This window comes from Rhea pennata, chromosome Z (genome assembly GCF_028389875.1).
Source record: "Rhea pennata isolate bPtePen1 chromosome Z, bPtePen1.pri, whole genome shotgun sequence".
Classification (NCBI taxonomy): domain Eukaryota; kingdom Metazoa; phylum Chordata; class Aves; order Rheiformes; family Rheidae; genus Rhea; species Rhea pennata.
The window spans coordinates 52614856-52638969 of NC_084702.1; the positions used below are offsets into that span (position 1 = coordinate 52614856).

At 36.6% G+C, this 24114-nt stretch overlaps 1 protein-coding gene across 3 annotated transcripts in view; it reads left to right on the forward strand.

Moving 5' to 3' along the window:
• The window catches only part of EDIL3 (EGF like repeats and discoidin domains 3), a 250526-nt gene extending 233292 nt beyond the window's left edge, over nt 1-17234 (forward strand). For all 3 annotated transcript variants that reach the window (XM_062599401.1, XM_062599399.1, XM_062599400.1), the window contains 2 exons: nt 1010-1165; nt 13041-17234. In XM_062599401.1, coding sequence (XP_062455385.1) covers nt 1010-1165; nt 13041-13190 — 306 coding nt within the window. In that variant the 3' untranslated portion in view covers nt 13191-17234. The remainder of the gene's footprint in view (nt 1-1009; nt 1166-13040) is intronic.
• The last annotated feature ends 6880 nt before the right edge of the window (nt 17235-24114 follow it).

Below are 24114 nucleotides of genomic sequence, written 5' to 3' on the forward strand. Positions count from 1 at the left end.
TTGTTGTTCTGTTCCTTAATTGCTTTAATTCAAGGAGTCCAGCACAGATCTTTTACATTCAGTGTTGAGTTCTAATTCAGGAGAATTGATTACAGATGTGTCCCCAAGGAACAATACTAATTATACTGACCCATGTGAAAGCCACTTGAAAACCCAGATTTTATTAGTAAATAAAGTTTCTACCTTGCATTTTTAAAAATCTTGTACTAAGATTAGAAAATAATTCAAAAAATCAGAAAATGGAAAAGTTAGAGCTTTACAAGAAAAAGAAATAAAATCCTGAAGAAAAAAAGAGCAGAAAAGGTCAATAGAAAAAGAAAGGTGAGAGCAAATATTTAAGAAGACTTAGTAAAGCACAGTGTCTATTATTGTAAAGGAAAATGAAAAGGCAGTGGGGGAATCAAGCTTTGGCTTATTGCGTTCCAGTTATTAGGAGCAAACGGGAACACTTTTTGGTCATAAATTCTTTGCAACAGAAAACACTGTTTTGCTGAGAATGTCTACAGTACTTCGCACAATGGGAACTGGTTCAAGATTAGCACTGTTCTGCTGGAAAGAATTACAAACAATAAGAAGCAAAGAGAAAAGGAAAGCAAACTGATAAATTACATAACATTTACTCAGCATTTGGAGAAGGAAAATGAAAATTATCGTATATTGCGTCAGCATCTGAGTTGGAAGAGCAGTCCTGGAAGAAAGTATTGTGTCATTCCCTTCTAATCCTAATTTCTTCCCTACTCAAAGTGAATTGAAAAAGACCCTGCAGCAGTCACAGTTCTGAAACTGCAAAGCCACTACTTGAGCTCAGCAGGGTCCTCAGCTACCCTGCCTTTAGGGGTTTCTTAACAGTCCTGGATTTTACTGTCCTTCTTCCAGATACTATCTGCTAATACTGTGTGTCAGGATGCGCCACTTCTGCTTTTGTGTGATAGGAAGTCAGCCTGTGAGCAGAACCTGTTTTAATTATGTTCTCCTGTGTTTTATTTTATTTCTGTTTTGTTTCTTATAGGTTGACCTGCTTGTCCCTACAAAAGTCACTGGCATAATTACTCAAGGAGCTAAAGATTTTGGTCACGTCCAGTTTGTGGGGTCCTACAAGCTTGCTTACAGTAATGATGGGGAGCACTGGATCATATACCAGGATGAAAAACAGAAGAAGGATAAGGTAAAGTAATGAGAAAATGGATATCTGGGTTGCATTTACAGAGGATTAAGTCCGTAGCAACTCCAGTGCTGAAAGACTGTAGATTTTTGTCCGGCCTCTGCTTTATGTGGTTACATATACCTAGGGTTCCACAGATAAAAGTCAAGGTGAATAAAAAAGAATCATATACCACACTGACATTCACAGTGCTGTAACAGCATACATATCAGTGCAATGCACCTGATTTAAGACTATTAAATATGAGACATAAAACTTTACAGTTCTCCATTTATTGGAATTATTCCTTCCTTTGACTTTACAGGAGAATGTATATAAATAGTAGTTTATTTGTATCTTGGAGAAAGTGTCTCAGTGCATATTTTGATATGGATATACTATTTTTCCGTAAAGTATATCCTTACTGTTCACTACTACTGTCTTGTAATTTTGTGTTGATCTTTTTTTCCTGGAAGTTAATCACTTCAGGGTTCCAAATACCCCATGGGAAGATCCTTTTTTATTACACTATTAAATTAATACAAAATGTAAAAAGTTTCACAACTTCCTTTGCAAATGTTTAATGGCTAGGCATAAAGAAAGAGTAAGCTTACTGACAGATTTACCTAGAAGCATTTAACTTTTCTCATGTTATTTAGAGTATTATTCATTATACATTTCCTTTAAACTGTATAACATTTTTAAAATGCAAATAGCTGAATTCATAGAATGGTCAAATGTCTGTTAAGAAAGAAATTACAGTATATGCGTTACTTAGGGAAAACATTAAGAAATCTGACAAAATGTTAAGTATTTATTAAATATTTTAGAGTCTAATTGGAACAAAGATACCTTAATAAAAGTACCAGATGGCTGATATATCTGATAATAGATGTCTCAAATCTGGTGTTTTCAGCATCTATGTACAGGATAATAAATGTTCCCACTTGCTTTTTCTTAGAATAAACAAATTTTTTTCATAAAAATGAATACTCTCCATATATACCAATTCATTTTTTTTTTGAAACAGTGAGATCTTGATCTATAATGATATATATTGTATGAATACAGGTAGATTTATTAATGATGGATTAGACAGCAGTATCGCTTAAATTTTACTGATTTTAACTGATTGATTGAATGTATACTCCATGTGAGTGGAATGCATCCTACATTACTGGATTAATATGAACATACTTATATGTGTGCCTGCAAAAAATGCTCTTAAGAAAATTATTTTCAAAAAAAAGATGCTATCAAGTCCCGGCATCAAGAGCAAAATGGCAGTTCACTGTGGTTTTATCCTGCAATGAATTTTTTTGTTATCAAATTCTGAAAGATTTTTAGATAGGGAAAACACAATCAGTTGCTTTAGCCATCCATCTGAGAAGGTCCTGACACCTATGATTATGGATGTGTCTCGTGTAATTGGTTGTCAGATAAAAATTGGAAACAAACAACTCACCTTCCATAGACATACTGTAAATGCATTCAATTTAAGTGACAGATAGTCCCTTCAGTACTTTGTACGCATCCCATTTTAAATCCCTGGCATTTAAAAACAAAAGCAAAAGATTTATTGTGAAAGAAATGTCTTCTTCAAGCCAAACTTCTAATAGCAATAGCAGCAAATACTGCTGTATTTATTATCCTGAAAAAGCAAACATGCATTCAAGTCTCCAGTGAGAAACACAGTAACAGTCACAGGCAAATCTAAAAGAAAATGCATTGTGCTAGTCTACACTTGTTCATAGCATTTGCCAAGGCAATTAAATTCTTTTTGCTTTCATCATCAGATGGATTGTTAATTGCTATATGCATAATCCATTAGGAATAATGGAAAACTCTTAATCATTGTCTTTTTAAAACATCTCACTTCCCATATTAATTAACATCACTAAGAATAAAATAGACTTATCTTATTATGATGCCTTAACAAATCAGGAACAATTAAAGGCAGAATGTGATCAAATATACTTAGCTGGAGATTAGAAGTCATGACTTCTGAGTTCAGATTTGTAGAAAATATACAAACAACATCACTTGATATAAGTCTAGATCACATCCTTTCTGTTCCGCAGATATAAATACAAAATAACTTTCCTATTTTTCATTTTTTTCCAGATGACAAAAGTTACCCAGAGTCTGACCTTCTCCAGTTTTAGTTGTCAGTCAGTGAACTTGACATAACTTCATAGGAGACAGGTCTGAAAAGGATCTTGAGAAATTACCTAGACATGTGTCTCATAGCCTATGAGGAAACTAGTCTTCCTTCTCCCACCCATCTCCTCTCTGGTCTTCTGCACAGAAAATGGGTTTCAATAAACCCTAAGTACTGTTACCCCAGGAACAGTTGCAAAGACTTCTTAATTGTTTGAGTGGAGGTTAAAAGCTGCCAGTTTAAGAAGTTGAGTTCTTTTCTCTATCTGGTTCATTCCCCTGTGCTTCCCCTGGGCAAAGATACAGGGCTCATATCTTAAAACATTCTCTGACAGAGCACTGTTTAGTATGTTTGTAGAAACAGCCAATGATGAAAATTGTACAGTGTAAGCAATCTATTCCAGTGTTTAAATCTTTAAAGGTAGGAGAGTTGCTTCTCTCCCTTCCTGCAATAAGCCTACCTATGCTCAAAGGACATAAGAAATAGTTCTCTTTATCTTACTCTGATTATGGTTGAAGTCTGTTAACTTATGTCTTCTCAGTTTCTTCTCTGGAAAAAAATATCAGCCTTTCAGACTTTCTTCAGAAGTCATATTTTCTAAACCTTAGATCATTCTTTTGAATCCTCTTTGGACCATAATCTAGCCGTTCACCTCTTCCCTAAAGTGTGATCTCCCAAACTTATCTTAGTGTTTCAGCTGAAGCCTTAATAATACCAAGTAGAAATATTATGTCCTATGGTTTACATGAGATAGTTCTATTATGATCTCCATATATCCCTTTCCTTGCCTTGCCTTTTCTTAGAACAGTTTGCCATTATTGCCTTATATCCAGTTTATGATCTACCCTGATCTGTACAGTCTTTACTGCACAACTGCTGTCTTCCCCATCCTCCTCCTTATTGTGTCTGTAACACGGATTCTAACTTCCTAAGATATGTGCTCGGGACTCATTATTAAATTGCATCTTGCATTTTTCAACCATTTCTCCAATTTGTTAAGACCACTTTAAACTACCAATCTTAACTCCATTTTTGAGTCTTGTGAGGCTTGGCCACTGAACCTGCAGAACACCATTACAAAAATAACTGAAGAAAAAACAGTACTGCACATCATCCATGAGGAGCAGGAGAGAAAGAGCATCGTCAGTCCTGCCTCATAATAGGACTAATCTTTGCACAAGATCCACACCAATTAACCTTCTGTAACTTAAAGAGTGATGCCAGATTTGACCCAAAATGCAAGAACATTTGTGAAGAATCTGTGTTTTTACAGGAAAGTGAAACTCTTAAGAAAATGTTCCTTCTGCCCTGGGGATAAAGAAGGTAGATTTAAGGCAGAACTACCAACAGCACCAAGTATAAATTATTCATAATCTGCTCTTATTCATTCTGTTTATTAGCTGAAGCTCTTGATTTCTTCTGAGAAAGATAGAATATCTAGTTTTCTAACTCCCTTTGCAGGTGATTTATTCATTCTATGTTCATCTTGCGAGTCTTGCCCAGTGATCCAATAATTTAGGAAAAAGTTTGTTCCAAAAACTCTGAGGGAAAGGAAGACAGGATGAAAGAAACGTAACTAATTTTAAGGTCCTAAAATAATGTGTAATTTTAGTCTGGAAATAGAAAACTTAGTCTAGAAAATAGCAATAGAAGAATTTACTGCTTTATCTTGTCTGCTGCTGAGCTTATCTGTTCAGTAGTTCACAGGATAAGTCATAATGTGTCAATGGGTTTCAGTGAATTCCTGAAACTGTTCACTTTTGCCTCTTCATCATTTGTTATTTTTCACAGAAAAAAAGAAAAAAAAAGATCAGTATCTCATATTCACAAGCGCACTACTTGCAGCCGCTCTCTTTGATGAATCTGAAACAAATAATCACTTATTTCAAGTAGAAGGAAACGTGATTTTCTAGCTTCAGTTTGCTGCATTGCACACTTTCAAATGGAGAAGATGTACCCAGAACAGTAGCTCCTGCAGCCTCTGTTTGGCTTCTGCTATTTTAATTGCCGTTCATCTGAGTTCCTATCTATGCTGAACTTCTCTGAATGCGGAGAGAAAGGTACTGGAAAAAAAGCATGCCTTTAAAAAAATGATGCCTTTCTCATTTTTGTGAATAGTTTGAATGAGATCCCTAAAATATATCAACATTTTTCCCGTTCTCCCAAAGAAACAAACAAATTACACTTAGACAGTTGGCAAGAAGGAGGAAAATATATTTTAGAAAAAGAACCAGAGTTAATAGCTATCTTGTTTTTCTCAACTAGAGGTCAGTAGCTCACTATGCCTCTGATGCTAAGGACATCCAAACCAAATTTGACTAGTTTTTTTAATCACATTCTGAATGTGATTCATAAATTGCACTGCCTGCTATAGATAACCCAGGGCCAACTGCAGTGTCAAATGGCAGCATTTTAGGGGCTATTTTTTTAAATAAGATGAGAACGTTTGAGAGTAGCCTAAGCGGTCTGGAAATCTGCAGCATTGGCAGTCATTATGAGCAACCAAAGGTGCAATTAACTGTAGGTAGGGAATGTCTGATATGCAAAAACCCACTGGATCTGTGGAAAAAAATGAAGAACTGGAGATATAAATTTTATCAGCTGAATGACTAGTTATTGCATTCCAACTGCAGGCAGGAGCCTATTTGTAAGTAAAAAGTTATGTCAGGTTAAAAATCTATCTGACTTTCTGCAAGAATTTGCTAATTATTTTTCTATAAAAAGTTTAATTATTATAATACCTACTTTGCCCTGATAAATTGAATTTCTACATATAATCCACATCTTCAGCATTATTTAACACGTTCTCTAAATGTCATATTTGATTTGTTAATATCTAACGTAACACCCCAAAAGGTAAAGCACTTCAATGTTCAGCTGTTTTGCTGCTATTGCTACTTGTTCATATTTTATTTTTTTTTTCAAATTTCATTTAAAAAAAATCTCCACTGTATGTGAAATTAAAGTCAAACGCAAACATGAAGAGAAACTGCAAGGCAATTAGGTTGCACTAGTAATTGTGTGAATTTGTGTAAAAGGACAGTAGTACAATAGAATCTGCATTTGTTTTTTCCATCTGGTATGGATGATGTGTTGTGCTATCCTATCATTTTGCTTGAAGACTCTGTACTGTAGGTAAGGTGTGAAGATAATACTCCACATAAGTGAAAGGTGTTGCTGATTGATAAAAGTAGGTATGGTTTCTGGAAATGAAAGTGTTTGTCTTGTCTTATCCATTTTAGGATATTCTCAAATCTCTGCTAGCTTCCATTATTCTCCTTGTCACTTTGTCTGTCTTCACCAGTTCTTAAGAGGCTGAGTAAGACTATTTCTTGTTATGGTTATTGAATTTTTTATCATTAGATTTTGAGTATATACTATTCTGTGAACTAATCCTGGATATTAAGGCTTGCACAAACCAAAACAGCCCTACTGAGCACAAACATACATCAATATCCAGGCCCTATGCAACATCAGGGCCCAGTTCCAAGACTGAATATAGCTTCCCAGGTCCACTCTGGGTGTTTCTCTAAATCTTTAAAACCCTCTAACCAGGTTCTCCAGTGGTTTAAATTATGGTGGCTTCTATTACCTTCAGTTGAACAATCATGATTTATATCAGCTGTAGCCCTAACCATACTTATTTTAAGTCATACCATCATCACACCTAATCTCTCTCCCCTCTGTCACTCTAAGAAGTAAAGCAAGGCAATGTGCTTATATTAACGGTATCTACCTTTCAGTTCTGTAAACATATTTGGAGGGAGGTTAGTCTTTGAAATATTTCTCTTTTTGCTTGACTTTGACTTTCTATCATAAACCACCTTTATACAACAAACAGTGGCATAAATTCTAATTTAAGTGGCACTAGGAGATTTCAGGTGAAAAAATACCAAAAATGTGATAATATGTTTTATGGGTTCAAAACTATTATCTGCCTTGTATCTACTGTGAACTACAGGAAATAACAAAGGTCATGTAGTACATATTCTCATTCATATATCACAGAGAGAGAAAAAAAACAATCCTTCTTCTAACACTAGACAATTTTTGACTAGTTATCCAATCCTTGCCAAACAACTTCTGACTTTTTATCCACACTCTGACAAAGCAGCAGGTGAAGAAAGAGAAAGGAGAATGGCAAAGACTGGGAGTAGAAGATCCTGGCCTGCCCAAAGAGACTTTATATATACCAGCTGAAAAAGAAGAATTTTCTTTTTCTTTAAATCGCTACATAAACTTAGCAGGCATGTGCACACACATATGCAAACATATGCACTTGTACCTACATCCATATATCTGTATGTATCTAAAAATAGTACGTGCTCAGAGTCGCATAGTGGGAAGCATGTTCCATGGGAATTCAGTAGTACTAAAGTGCAACCAAATGTCTATAAAAGGTAGCTCTACTTCTGGTAAGAAGCTCAAGACCTCTTTAACTATTTTTGACTTAGTGTTGTTCACTGGTAACTCTTCATGGTGAGGAGTTACTCTGCCAAGAACAAAAACGTTAAAGCATAGGGCTACTCAAATCTGCAAATTCTCTCTTGTTTGAGATCATCTTCAATTAACAGTAATAAAGAAATAAAATAATTCTAAAAGGGAAAATGACTATCAAAAATTATTTTTCTGTGCAGCTTGCTTTTAGAATTGAAATGAGCTGATGTCATTTTAATACTATGCCTTTAACTGTCATAAAGTTGAGATATTCTACACTGAAGCAAATTCCAAACAGCCAGGTCTAACTGTTCTTTTTAAATAAGCTGCCTCTAAACTGTGCAGGATTAACGTTTCTAATAAAAAATATTTAAAATATTTTGCTTATAATAAGAATTGTGTTTAAGGCACAGCAGACTTAGTGACTTCACCAGTCTGAGGCTTGAATTTTAAAGTCTCCATTGCCTTCCATTTTCCTGAATAGCACCAACCAATAATTCCATGGTGCAGAATTTTAATCTAATTTAAGTTTCTACAGGGTATGAAATCAAGCAAGATTCTCTGTGGAGAGCTAGAGTCCTTGAATTTCCTTCTTCCTTGCACACCCCTTGACACAGCTCCACAATCTTGCCATCTGCAGCCACCTGTTTAACTAGCCAAATGGACATGTCCTAAAACCTGGTTTGAAGCTCCACATTTGGAGCAAAGCAAACATCAGTTTCAATACATTCTAGTTTTCCCAAGCTGTTTTTCTTCAAATATTTCTTCTAAATTATTCTATCATAAAATATATAATAGTTCTATTTTAAAAATATAAATAAACTTACATTGTCATTATTCAGATTAGTTCTTACACCATAAAACATTTTGTTCCACTGAAAAATTTCAGAGTGTTTGAAGGCAAGATATTAAAACTGTTTGTTTATATTTCAGAAATCTGTATGCAAAGAGTATCATTACATATTTCCAGGTTTTCACTCTCATTTACATGAATGAATAGTAAAATAAATTATTATGTTAAAAGTGCAATAATCTACATTTTTCACTTTTTTAATAGCAGCTGTAAGAGACTAAGCTAAACAGGAACTGTGCATACATTTGGGGGTTGTATATCTGTAAACTTGCTGAAGCTTTTGAGTAAATATTTTAGGAAATTACATCTTGTAATCATGCAGACTGACATCAGTAGATAAAACCAGTCTATATTTTTTTAGCATGCTAATACAGGATTGCCAAAAAGGAAAAGCCTAAATCCACTTTTACGAACACAAGCAGCTGCAATATGCAAGCTGTTGTGCTAGGTGCACCTAAAGCTCTGCCCGCACCAGCATCCTCCCTCTAAAGCAGCGAGCGTCCACAGCAGATGCCTAGAGAAGAAAAAGCCGTAGGGCAGTTATTCCTCGCTAGTGTGCCCTCCCAGCCTCTGGCTATTTGCTGTCTATATGTTTAACAGCCCTCGACTGATTTTGCCTATAATGGTTTATCTGATCTTTGACAACACTTTAGTATTGTGGGAAAGAGTGCCATAGTTTAATCTGATGTTGTATGGAGGACCATAATCTTCAGGAGGCGCAAAACAAACCTGCTGTCGTTCCTTGTCCCTTGCTTGTTCTCATAGGGGAACAGTGCAGTATTTTCTGTTACTAATTTTCTTCGTGCCATTGATAATTTTATAGGCTTCTATTATGTTTTGTTTCCGGAGGCTAAGTCTATTTAATCATCTTCCAAAGGACTTTTTTCATGCTTTTGACCATCTTTTAATTTCACTCTGTATTTCCTATCCAGTCAGAGATAGGGGAAGACCACAACTGCACTCGCTTTGAAATCAAAATGTGGATGTGCTCTGGGTTTATGCACTGAAATGTTAATGTTTTGTTCTTGTTTGTATTTAGCACTGTATTCTCTATTCCTTGCTAACTTTTCAGATTTTTTTTTTGTTGTAACTGGGCATTTATCTGACAAATTTCTTAGAACTATGTATTATAACTTCAAGATCTGTTTCTTGAATGCTAGTAAATAATGGTTAAAATTTTCAGAAATGTTGTACACTAAAACATACTACACAAAAACCAATGTGAGTGGCGATCATTGATGAAATGAGCCCACCAGCTCTTTAAGAGCTTTTAATTGCTTAGTTGATTCATGTATTCGGCCATAATGCAAAAGGTAATTGAAGAAAATAATACTTCTGGCTACTGAAAAAGCTTTTTTCTACTTATTAAAAAAAAGGTTTTGTTCCTCATCATCCGTACTCTTTTGTAGTTTCTTGTCTCCATTAGTGAAGCTAGGCTGAGGTAAAAATGAAGAATGACAGAGAGTTTACTTTTCCCATAATAAATTCGCTGAGTGTCCACAGCTAAGCTAATGGGACAAAACAGTAAATTTGCTCTAGGAACATTATACTTCATGCTGGGCTCATCTGTGGATGCTCTCACTTTCTGGTAATTTTTTTCACTCAAAATCCTTGTTCTGGTCTAGCACATTACATTAATTTCTTGAGACTTGATCTTGGATTTTGGTGGGAGGTTCCAAGGTGAACTTCAGATTTACGTAAGTTAACTTGGCACCTCTAAAATACATGACTTTGACTTAAAGTACTAATGAAATCATGTATGAGTTAGAAATAAAGTTTACCTCTTGTTTTCTTGTTCTAAGTAAATGACATAATTCCTGCCTTGTTTAGCTGTATTTGTTGCTTGGTTTGTGCTACCTACTTTTATTTATTTTGCATAGCTGTATGGGAAGATGAACACTGGGGCTACAGACTGGTTCTAGTAAACAAATAAGATTTTTACTCTAAGCTTGAGTTTAAATGTTGTCTCTGAATTACATCTTCCATAGGGAAAATAAAATAGAGAATAAAAGGATTTTCCATTAGCTCTGCAGCAAAAATTGTAGTTGTGCAGTGCTTATCATCTGGCTTGGTAAAATATTTTGAAATATCAATGGATATATTGCATGCATGGGCAAGAAATCAAATAGAAAACATTCTTCTATTTTTAGTTTTTCTGTGCTCCATATTATTTGTTGAAGGGCTGCCACTCTACAGTTTTAATAATGAGCTTGCTGCCTTTTGTTGTATGTCATATTGCAGCAAATGAAACTCAAATTCAGAAACAATCTTGTTATCCCAAGCACCAGCTGATTTATGTAATCAATACTGTATTCAAGCAACAAACAAATTTTCTGTGGTAAATATGTTTTTTCTCTCTCTCTTAGACTCATAGCACTGTTGTTTCTGTGGCCAGTCTTCTATAATTTTATCTATCTATCTTAATTGCTTGGTACTTTAATGCTCCCATCTCTGTATTAGTGAGAAGCCAGACTAGAAGGGAAATTTATCACTTGTGAAAGAATGTCATTTCTGGAGGATACACATATTTTGTTTGAGGTTCCAAATTGATAGCACCTGAGAGAAGCTTTCAAAATTCAGGGAAAATATACAACATAGAGACCAAAAAGTGGAGATTTTCATACAGTGTGTTGTAAACATGTCAAGAAAGAACCAGCTTAAGGCCTGAAATAGTAGTTTAGTCTCTCTTGAATTCAACCTCTGATATTTTTCCTCAGAACTTCCAACAAACTTGTCATTCTGCACTAACTCAGTCACCTCAGCGTTTGTTCCAAGGAGGTTCATGCTCTATTCTGGTTAATACAAACTTAACTCATTCTTTTATTTCAAACAGACCACAGAATAGCCATCAAATACAGATTTTATAAATGAAAAGTGGATTGGCTGACATTTGAAGAGAATGAATGTTTCCCATATAAGCTAAAAATATCCTGGGAGAATAATCCGATCATTTTGCCAAAAGTCATGCTGTGGCCTTTGAATTTAAATAGTGGCTGTTAGGGGAAAAATTTGGCATTGTCTTAACATAAACTGAAGTTGGGGAACTCACCTATATATTGGCTAATTCATACCACTGGAAATAAATCTTAACATGCTCTACACCATATTACAATCTTCTTTTAATGCAGTCACAGGCGTTCTTGCTAACTGATGCCATTATATCATATGCTGACTTTTGTCTGACAGAAGATAGTGTCTTTGATAATCACTAATATACGATTGCATCCAAACTGTATTCATAAGTGATGAAATTTCTTCTATACTTTATTAATGTTCATCTGTGTGAAACGATAGTCTCCCTGGATTAACTTGACATGATACAAATGCCAAGTAAAAAGACATTTAATTTTTTAAATGTTAATGATTTTGATGTAACTTTTGCAATGAGACCATGGGTGTTCACAGAGCAGCCGATCAGTCTCCATGCTTTGAATTAAAGGCTACATCTGCAGCAGGGCTGAGCACATTAGGCTAATAGCCAGCTCTGAGGTCCCTGGCAAAGAGTGAAATCCATGGGCCTCAATTAAGTGTTTAGGTGCCCTTTGCAGCATCAGTTTGGTGCCCAGACTGGAAGCAAAAGTCAGCAAGGGTGATCAGGGAGCTTGCCGGAGTCACCAGAATTGTGTCACAGTCGCAAGGGAGGCAGTGCCTGTCCCTCCCCATGGATCCCGCGTTGCCACTAGGTCCCACAGCACGTCGGAGATCTCGTCAGATCCTTGGCCCTTCTCTGGTGCCTACAGCAGACTGATAAGTTTCCACCTCTGGGGAGTATCCCCTCCACACTGAATTTCAGGATTTCTGAACTCTCACTTGGCCCTGTCCTGCAGAGTTTCAGACACATTGCTCATTTTGTCATTTCCTTTTGGAGCCCAAATTTATGGCAGCTGGGATCCGGCTTAGGATGGGTAATTACTGTTAATTCAGTGCTGCAAATAACATTCAAGTGTGGCACTGCAGAACTGGACATCACAGTACCTAACTCACTGTTCACATCTTAGCCATATTCTATGCTTTAAAAATGTTTCCAACTCTAGCTTGTAGCAAAGACCACACAGTCACATACTAGTGTCTGCTTGGCAAGGTGACATTATTTCACTAAAGCATTTTTCTGTTTCTGGTATCCAGTCTTATAATAAAATACATTTTCCTATCTCTTTGAGAAATATTGTATTTACAGTTTTGTTGAAGAAGAATGGAGTTCCGGTTTTGGGCTATGACTGATCTGATCTAGTATTTGTCAAACATGTTTTAAAACTGCAACCAGGAGGAGCTGTTTGCTGTGAAAACAATCCGATGTACAGAGGAAGAGTCTTTGTCGAATCTGTCAGGTGTCTGTTTTTACTTAGGGGGAAAAGAAACACTTTTTTTTTTTCTTCACTCATTCTGTCATTGTTCAGCATTCACAAATGGCAATATAGATATTAATCTTTCTGTTACCTACCTTTCAGGTGTTCCAGGGAAATTTTGACAATGACACACACCGAAAGAACGTCATTGACCCTCCAATCTACGCTCGGCACATAAGGATCCTCCCATGGTCGTGGTATGGCAGGATCACCTTACGGTCAGAGCTTTTGGGCTGTACAGAGGAGGACTGACATGGATCTTCGTTAGGCATCGCAACTCTCTATATCCCTAGAAGTCTCTCCATAGAAGAAACTGTGCAAAACGTGTAGGAAGCTGAATGGTTTTTCATGAACAAGTGCTCACTTTATGGTAGGCAGCTAACTGTCTTTTGCGAAGAGGTCTAAGCCTGCCCTTTAAATGATCCAATCCAATTTTGTCCTTTAAATCTGTTACAGTGTTGTCCCTTTACTGTGGAATTATCTTATTTATTATAGTTTTCTTTCAAGTTGTTCACACTGGTTGAAATGTGTTAGGGAAAAACAGCAGCATCCTTTTTACAAGGAAAGAGAAATAGCATGACAAAGCTCATTTACAGCTTTAGTAACACAGGGCCGACAAGTTCTCCATAAATCATACTGTCATCTTACTTGCAAAAAGTGATACTGCAGCTTTTAGCAATAAGTTTTCTCTGGGATGACTGCATTATAGTAATTGTTTCCCTTGTGCCTATCAAACACTGTCAGTATGACATATATTTTGGAAGGTACTCTGTAGTACTATAAAAATACTGTACCTGTGATATTACAAGCTACTTTCATTACATTTGTCTAAACTGCAGAGTCCATGCAACTAAGAGTTTTCCTAAGTAATTCCACTTTCCTTCTCTATTTTGCATGCTGTGGACATAATCTCCATTTTTTCTGTTTAGTATCACTGTTACTTTCTTTGAAAGAGGTGACCTGTTTGCATATGGAACAAAATCTGCTATCAGTATATTATGAAGTTAATGAATTTGTCAAAGTTTATTAATTCTGCTTGAGATGCTTTTTTATTTTTTTTTTCAGAGAGGCTGAGGTTAGACTCCAGGGTACTTGCGGTATCTCATCTTAAGTACTCACATGGATGCAGGCACACAGTGTAGCATAAATCTCAAGCCCGTTTTGTGCCTTGCCCAGGAGTGAGCTCACAACCCTAGATGGAGCTGCCTGCCTGATTACTTTGGTCAGAAGCCTCCTTCGTTTCTGCGAGGAGGAAGCTGTGGGATGAAGGAATTAGGTGCTAAAAGATACATGGAAGGAATGACTCCCTTACTCCCAGGAGACCATCCTGTTTGGCTCTTTTTGTAATGCCTGTCACAGAGTTCCTCCCAAACCTGAATGCAGCAGAGGTTGTAGGAGTCCATAAAAGCTGGGCTCTTGGGATGTGCTCCTGACCATGTCTTTTCAGACGTACGTCTCTGAGCCATGTGGAGGCTGATTTTTATCTTCTTAGCTACAGAAATACTTCATGTATGCTACATTTAACAAGACAGTAAGTCAGCTGTGAGCCAATTCTAAGGTATCAAAAGTAGGTTTAAAAGGAAAAAAAATGCAGAACAGTAGGGGGGACATGAAATACATCAGGGCTGTAGTAGTTAGCAATCTCATCGACGCTGCTGTGCAGTAGGCGGGAGCAGAAGGCAGTGGCCCCGGCTACCCCTTGCTGCAGTATCGGGAAGTAAAACAGCTTCCAGGCTCACTGGCAGGTAACTCGCCCCCGAGCTGCTGCTCCTTGAAGCAGCCTCCAGGACGGTGCAGTTTAGAGGGTCTCGACTGTAATGTGGGACTCAGGAAAGTTTGTTGCAGTCACAGTTCTGGGGCTTAGTTGTCAGGCAGTCTTGGGCAAGTCACTTCTTTGTGCCTTAGTGTCCCTGTGAGAAGGGGGATGATGATACCCGGCTTTGTAAAGCACCTGGAGTTCCTGGGAGTAAGCGCTATGTGAATGCCAGGTTTTGTTACTGTAGCACCTGAATCTTAAAAATTCGTAGAGCAAGCACTTAGGGGCTGTTTTATTTATCTGAGGTAATGGCATGAAATACTATTATTGTCACTATTTTAATTTCATAACATGCTTATGTAGATATAGAGGGCTGCATGTTTTAACAAATGTTACTGAATTTTTTTGTTGCCACCTGTTACGTTCCCACTGAAACTAAAATACTGAACCTGGGCCCTGTTTCCCACATAAACAAGCTGGCCCACAATATGCAAAGGGCAAAGTTTACTTTGGAAACAAAATAGCTTGGATTTCAAAACCTGCATTTAATCTCACATTCTCCACCGTAGACGAAATATAGTCCATGTTACTGTGAAAGACCCCAGAATAGCAGCCAGGAATTTTCCAAACAAGAATTTGGGAATGATTTGTGGAGGTTTTCTGATAGTGTCACTTAAATTGTTGCATTTTAAAACACAAAACATCCTGCCTCTATAAAATGACTTAATCCTTAAACTGTATTTATTTTATAAGGCTTAGACATTTAAAGACATAAGACTTTTAAGGAAGAGTCTTATAAAGGTAAAAGGTAAAAGTATGTGTAAGAAATGTTGAGGTCCTGTGCAACACTGCTAGGTTTGTTTTTTTTATTTTTTATTTTGTGCCGCATAACAAAAGCCACTAGACTGTTACTGTCTTGTCTGTAACTGTGTTAACAGCATTCCTTAATGATGTATATATGAAGTGGTCTTCAAGCATAGTGAGCAATTTTAAAGGGAAAGTCAATCATGATGGTATTTTTGAAGAGCAAAAAATTTCTGAATAATGGAGGACAGATATATTCCTAAATTATTTACTGCCCATGTTTTGCACTTTAGGCTCTTCCAAAAAAAAAAAAAAAAAGAAAAAGAAAAAAAAGAAAGAAAGAAAGGTAGTAATATTAAATATTAATATTTTTAGAGGAGCACATAATATTTAAAGGGGTCCAAAACCATTTTCCTGCTTTGGGAAAACAATTGACTGTGAATTTAATTAAAGATTTGAGTAATTGCACATAAGTATTTAACTACTTGCCTGTGTACCCCAAAGATGGAAGGCCATTTTTGAAAATTAAGCCCCCTAGTTCCACAATTTATTCTTATGTTGTTTTCTAATATTTGTTCTGTGTTCCTAAGTGATTTTTTTCATGTTTATTCATCCTTTGCAACTCCAGTTTTGATTTTTCTTAATCTTTTGGTTTAGTAATTTAGTTATGTTACCTGTAGTCAATGTAGAATGTAGTCATTTTATTTTGTAATAATTTAGAGTTGAATATTTTCATCTTTTTGTTCTTAGTCAGCTTTCATTTGTCAGCATTCTTCAGAATCTGAAAACAAAGCTCCGTACATTGTGGTGTGCTCTGTAATGATTTCTAAAGGAATCATGGATACATTGCCTTTACATTTTTGGCTGATGTGCTGGGGCTTCTTCTAATGATATAATTCATTCCTTCGTTAACAAAAAGCTTTCTTTAGATGGCATTGTGCAGCCATGGTACCAAATTCTGCTTCTAGTGTCAGCTGTATCAATCTGAAATAACTCTTGATTTCTATAGAATTATTTCAAATTTAACACAACAGATGAGAGTCAGATGTCGCCTATAGTTAAGATTATTTCCTTTAATTTTATTTTCCTCTTTGCCTGAAAAACATTAAGTTACAAATTCTAAACTAAAACTACTGTATTCTCCTGATGAAAGCAAGTGCCATTCCAAACATAGGAAGAGTTCTCCCTTTAAGAGAGGATGGAAAAACATCCTGAAATAATCGTCAATTTTTGTGTTAATTATTACAATGACATTGAACAAGAGTGAAAATGTTCTCCTAATTAAATTTCACCTTGAACCAGTTAAGTATTTGTAGGCAGACTTCACCTTTCTATAGCTCTATAATGTACTACTTTTATAGCCTAAGAAATAAAGCAAAGGCACAAGGCTTACTTTTATCTGTGTTCTATTAAGGGCTTACCACATTAACTGGTTCTGATTTTGAGGTTGACTTTCTCTTTTGGAATGACTGCATACAAATTAATGTGAGTTTTGAAGACTAAGGATACTAAATGAGTGTATCTTTGCTATACAACAAATATGAACTATAATATTCAGTGCTGGCTTCTGATGTGTCAGTAAGTACAGAAGTATCTCAGACACAATGACCTTTGCAACCTTTCAAGCTGTGTAATATTCAAATGGTTTTGTATATACTTAAATCATGTAGAATGATGTAAAACCAGTATGACCTTGTCTAGTCTTCAAACTTAACAATAAAACTTTTGAAAAATGAGGTCGTTTTTGAAGCACTTCTAATGCAATACCTTGAAGAAGATACAACTTATCTCCGTCTGCATGGTAGCAAATGCAGGCTGGAGATATGATGTGGCATTTTCCTGGATTCATTCACTGGGTCTTTGTGATAGGTAAGTTTGTTTCTGGCAAAATCATCTGTGGTGCTGTGGTCCCTTCAATGTGTTCCTTTTGTTGTTTCAGATAAAAAAGCAATGGTTTGAATGAGCCTGAGATATTTTTGTATCTTACTGCTCTTTGAATGAGCACCGGAAATATAAACTGACAATTTCATTTCAGTTAAATCAAATTTCTGGGGATATTTATCAATCCCTATCCTCAATTCTCCTCTCCTGCATAGGGAAAATAATTTCAGGAAAGATAAATACTGTTTATAGTGCAGACCCACTAGGAGAGTTGGAGCAGAGATGTCAAGCAGGACCTGTGCTTTCTCCTAGCCAGGAAAAATGGTTTAGTTAACTATGATTTTAATTTCGGACGAAGACGAGGTAAAACTAGGGAAAAGCTATTCTGTCCCAATTCTGAATACTGAGGAGTTTTTTCAAATGTTGACATTTTTTATATTTATTTAAGATGGAACTTTAGTGATTCACTCCTCATTGTTCCAGAATGGTAAGTTCATAGATGAAAATGTTTTTATTTCTGCTGCATTTCAAAATGTGTCCTTTCACCAAAAATTATCTTTTAGAGATAAAAAACATCCAGGAATATGCACCGATGACAGTTACCTTGTCTGGCAAATTTGCAGTCTGAACACTAACAGCATATCATCTTTCAACAGAAAAGTAACAGTATCTATGTTGTGATCATTTCAGATTACATATCATTATCAGCATTAAAACTTAGAAGAATATAATGATGCACATAAAAAGAGGCTATCTTTTGATAAGTGATGGCTGAATATTAATGTTTCAATCATACATTTCTGAAAATATACAATATCTTGACTCTTTCTGGCTTTTAATTATAAAATGCAACTATTTTATGAATCACAGGCCTGTTCCTCAAGAAATTAAATGTGATTTTTCTCTCATTCTTCATAATGTAGATTCCCAGGAACTTTAATGAAGCTAGTGATAGAAAATAATGAATAATTCTCTTCAGAATAGCAACTGTTTATCAGTGTCCATCCTCCCATACCTGTTGCTGATGAGCTCTAGAGATTAACATGCATATCATCACTCTAAATCATTATGATGTCTCTGATCCTTGCGTGATAAATGCAAGGATATTTATTTTGTACCATGGATTCAAATAATAGGTACATCTTCTGATCAGTTAGTCTTATAAAATAAATCATGGCAAAATAAAAGATAATTGTACAGTTGCAAACTTTTGATTTTTTTTAAGTTTGTATAATTTTGTTTGTTGGGAATATACTGTAGGATTCAGAAAATTGTGTTAATTAAAGAATATAAAGCATAATAAGCAGACCTAATTATTGTATCAGTCCTTACTGTATAGTTTTACAACTGCATGGATCACAAAATACCTTTTGATAGTATATAACATTATCAGCATTTGCAGAGCCGTAAATATACATTTAAATGCATCTAAACATAACATGGAAATATTTCTTGGCCTTACAGCTTAACTTTCTAAGATAGTAGCAAAATACATTTTGCCAGTATATGTTAGTAAAAATGCCAAATATGTGTCAATATAGATAGAGTGAATATCAATATAGAAATAGGCTCATAAATAAGAGTATATGAGAAGCATGGATAACTACTGAAATACAAACTGAGTACAGAGGATAGAGAGAATTGTCAGAGCACAGTCTGTTCATCATGATAATGTTTCTGACGCTTTCTTGCTGTTTTAAAAGCTAATCCATCGTGGTTATCGGAGGCTGCACATCAGACAATAGGTCAGTGGACACATTTCTGAAGGCCACAAGAGCAGATGAAGGAAATCAGCCCTCAAAGGATCGTATAAAAGGTCACTAAACATTTGCATCAGACAGGAAAATCAAAAGCCTACTGAAATGAACAATATCCTGAAATGTATTGATGTTCTGGGACACTGCAGGAGGTCAGTTGGGGCTGCAGAGAAATGTATTATTTTGCTTTGATTAATATAAATACTATTAGGTACTCAGACTGTTGGGCATAAAATATATATACTGTCCACTGAGGCTAAGTCAGGTAGTTCGAAGGTCTCTTAAAAAATGATACAGCACATTCTCATGGAAGTGTCAAATGATAGTTACGATGTACACTTTATAGACTTTAAACATGTAACATAATTCACATATGGAGTCTAGAATTAGACACTGAGTTTTATAGAAAATGTTTTGTGAATCTTCTTTCCTCACTTTTTACCTCTGTCTTATATTTCCCTTGAATGGTGTTGCCTTCACTATTTTTGACTTAGGGAAATTCCTTTTTTACATGTGACTCATGTTAATATACCACATTTATAGCTTTATTTGAGAAGGCATTGATTTGGCATTTCCATGCCAAAGCAATACCCATAGCAGTCTTAAATATTTATAAAATTGCCCAGTGTGTATCAACAGACTCACTACTGAGCATTTTCCTTTCCTTTCTATTCAGCCTTTCGAAGTGGGTAAGAACAATGATGTTTGAGTATTTTGCTCTTTCACTCACCATTTTCTTCAGTTCCTTGCAAAACAGACTGGAGGTCCTAGGATTTGACATATGGAAAACATACCTCTTCCTGTTGGATGTCCTGTTTTTCTTCTCAGGATTTGTGGGTATTGTGTAAGTATGAGAGTAATTTGCTTTTCCATACACAATCAATCATTATTGAACCTTTTTTCCCCCCCCCAAATGGAAATTAAAAGCATGGCTAGTAGCATTGTCTATAGTAAAACCTCTGCATCCAGGTCTATATAATATTTCATGTCCTTTAAACATCCTGGAACTGATATATGTGCCGTTTTTTACTTTAGGCTTAATTTGGCATGGAATAGCCTTCACCTCAGGGATGTGCCCAGCAAAAGGCTAACCAAACTCATCCAAGCTATGTTAACATACATACATGCCCACAGAGTACCCTTTTTTCTTGAAGTATTTTGAGTGTCCTCTCACTGCACCACTGATACAGAAACTGAATGAGCAGCTCTAGGTCTATGTTCCCAGCTGCTCTAAGGTAGAAAAATGCTCTGATCTCGGAACTGAACACTTGCATTGTGTTTCAGAAATCCTCCCATTAAGACCCATCCTGTGTGGTTTACAAAGTCCTCTGCTTTGAGTACAGAGAGACTAAAAATTGGACCAAGGAGAAAGGAAAACCATAAACTGATGAGACTTGACTAGTATGAGGAGAGAATTTGGGAACAGATAAAGAGAGGCACTGGGGTTTCAGGTTAGCATAGTGTCCACCACTTCAATCTTGGCAAAGTCTTCTCCTACAGTCAGGTTGTGGGCTAAGCACTTACATCAGTGAGTGACCACACATCTAATAGTGCCACTTTGGTCATAGGCATGATGCAGCTCAGCAGCTGCTCACCAGAGCAAGGGACTCTGCTCCATGTTTCCTCAGTCAGTAGCTGCAGTGGCACAAAATAAAAATAACCCTTCTGTCACTCATCTGGTGCTGACCTTGTCAGAGATGACAACCCTTGTAACAGAGTCAGCAGGAAAGCCTGTGCCTCTTACTCACCTGCTCCAGTTCGGCATGAGGGGGTCTATCATGTAGTGCAAGCTGGCATAAAGGGCTGGTGCCACTGAGGAATGGGCACGTTGTCCAGCCTGCTCCAGGCCATAGCCCATCTCCCACTGCAAGGAGAGCATCTCTGTGAGGGCCTGAAGAGGCTCCTCATCCTTACCTGGAAAGTGGTAGCTGAACAAGAATATTACTACCATCTCAGACCTTTTTCTGTTAAAGCCTGACACACAACAGGTTGAAGCTCCCAATGCAAGGAGCATACAAACTATGGACTGGATACATAACCAATTTGTACCTAAGCTGGTTCACAACAGCTAGGGATCTAGATTTGTATGTTCGACAATGTGATTTTGTAAGTCTTTTTCCAGTTCTCTTAACATTTTAGAACTAGCGTTTGAAGGATATATGGTGCTTCATGTTTTACGTTCCATAAGATAGGTATGTCAAAAGATATTTAGTCATTATATAACTTTGACTAAAAACTTGTTAGCTTTAAATATATAAGCAAATATAAAGGGATTAAACTGATGGGAAAATATACTGATAAATGAGTTTATACATAGCAAGGACCTTATTTACTATGACTGATAGAAAACATAAGTACTGCAGTGAGAAATTAAATTCATCCACCTAATCTGGTTGTTCATCCTTTTATATGCCGATACAATCTTCATCCACTGAAAAGAAATAAGTAGGGATTTGTGGGGGGTGAGGAGGGGTGGAAGGAAGCATTGTTGGTAATTTATGTTCCTGATTTGTTTGACTCTGCTTGGCTTAGAGGCTAGTACAAAAATGGCATTCTCTTCACACAGGAACAGACAGCATTACTCAAAAGTCAGAAGCGCTTCTTTGTTTGAAAGCCATTTTTCCCATTCCTGGATGATTTGAAAGTATTTTATTAAAAACTCCATCACTAAGTGGTGACCATGAGCAGTAAGAAGTTTGTTTTCTGCAGATATAAAGATACTCCATTTCAGACAGGTGTCAAAGCTTTTGGCTTCCAGAAGAATTTGATCTTGATATTTATATGATATATGTATATAGCATATGTCACACCACTCACATTGGCTGGTCCACTTTTCCATTTCTTTCCAGTTTCTGTGCTGTAATAGAAAGTGTTGTTTCACTGTGGGAATGAGCCCATCTATTAACAAACGGCTTTTCACTAAGAACATGTTTAACTGTAACGGTCACATTCCTCAAATATTTCTTGGAGTCTCAAACCAGCCTTCCAAACCAGAGCAGCCCAGAAGCTAGGTGTGATGTGGTGAAGGAAAATCTGCCCAGTCCCATTTCAACTGCGGAGCTGACAGAATGGCATGCACAGTTTACACCTGTAAACACAGAGTGGGTAACAGGAATGGCTCGGTAAACATGTCCCAGTAAATTCCCCCATAGTATAAAATACTGCACTTCAACTAAAATCATTTAGATATTTTTAAACATTTAGCAAACTTTTCCCTCCCCTCTACCACAAGCATTTCTATGGCCTGCAAAAAATGCATTTGTGGTTAATTTTTTTTTCCCAGCAGGTCACATTCTATTCAGATTAATATGTCTGCAGTACAGATAGACCCCCCTCAACAAGCATGTTTGCAAAGTCAGATAATGGATGACAAGATATTCTTGTATAAAATGTAATTTAAAATAGATTGCCCACTATGAAATGGAGGACACTGGTCTATCATCTTCATTGTACCAGAGTAAACAGCTGTTCTTCAGTCATTATGTTACCTAAAAATGCTACAAATGGAAGGGCTGTTTGAGATACTCTCGATACCAAAAGCAGTAAATAGTCACATGAGTGAGCACCCTGATTTCAAGAAACCTCTTCATAGCAGTGAGCACTTTTTATGTAGAGGGAGAGGGAAATATGTCAATAATGTTCTAGTGCAACTAGTAAAATGCTGTTGGATGGGTGGCATACTTCTTTTCAGGCCCTCAAGCAACAGTTCAATATTGCTAGAAATTGAATGAATAGTATTAAGTTCTGTGATATCTGTCATGATTCATTGTGAAATCGTCTGGCATTGTCTTGTGAAAAAATCTTCCTTGGTACACAGTTTGTTAGTAAACTCCTGAGGATCATGCCATAGCTGCTTTTTCTCTTATTTTTGATCCTTCTGTATAAACCAATTATCCTTTTGGTTGTATTCCAATATCACAGTGAATCAGCTGAATGTATTGAAACTTTTGCATCTCAACTCATCTCCTGGAAAACAGTATGCCACTCTTTTGATTTAAGAATGAGACGAGACTTAGATGTAAACTAGAAAGTGCTCATTAGGATTCATTTACTGTCTCAAATAGCCGGAACTTGTTCTTTCTGGCTAGTGTAACATGATTTTAAAACCAAGAATGTACATTCTGGGCTGTGCTAGGGAAGGACACTGAAGAATAAACCCTTTTTTCATCCTAAATATTTACAAATCAGGGTCCTCCCTTTAAGTCTACAGTAAAAATGTCCACAGCACCAGCCCCTGGACCGGATGGTTTTACACAGATCCTTGTGTTTGCACCTCAACAGTCAGAAAAGGCAAGGTTTCAACTATACTTCCTTGGCTGTACAGCAGCAATTGAGCTCTAACATCAGTAACTCTCCTCGCTCTCCTGTTTTAGGCTCAAGTAAGCTGTGTGTGTAAAGTCTTGTTGGAAGGCGGCACCAGCTCCCACTTTGCCTCTCAGTCCCTGACTCTTCCTGTGATGTCCCTTTGTTGTCTTATACATCTCTGGACTGAGACACAGAAAAATGGAATTAAAGGTTGAGGACAAAGGGGAAGGAACTACCTATGCTATGCATAGGTCATCATAGGTCATGGATGCCTGATTTACGTATGCAGCTATTCAAACTACGAGGCTCTCCAAAGGCAGAATGTGAGCACCGCCGCCAGGGACTGTGGAGAGACATAGTCAGCACCTCTTACTCAGAAACAGTGCTCCACAAGCCTCTGTATTATAGAATCAGTTTTTAATTTATCCAAATTTTCAGGAGTGAATATTCATTATATAGGGAAGGAGAAAAGGGGCAGTGCCTCCTCTGAACGTACCCAACCCCCACATCTGTGACCCTCCTTGTCTTCCAGTCTCCTGCGCCAAGACAATGCAGGAGAATTTCTGAAGTTCCTAAAGAACAACCTAGGGAGAAATGATGTTGAAAAAGAAGCCTCACTGGTTATGCATGCAAAAGCTGGATGATGCCGCTATAAAAGGTATCTTCTAAGCAT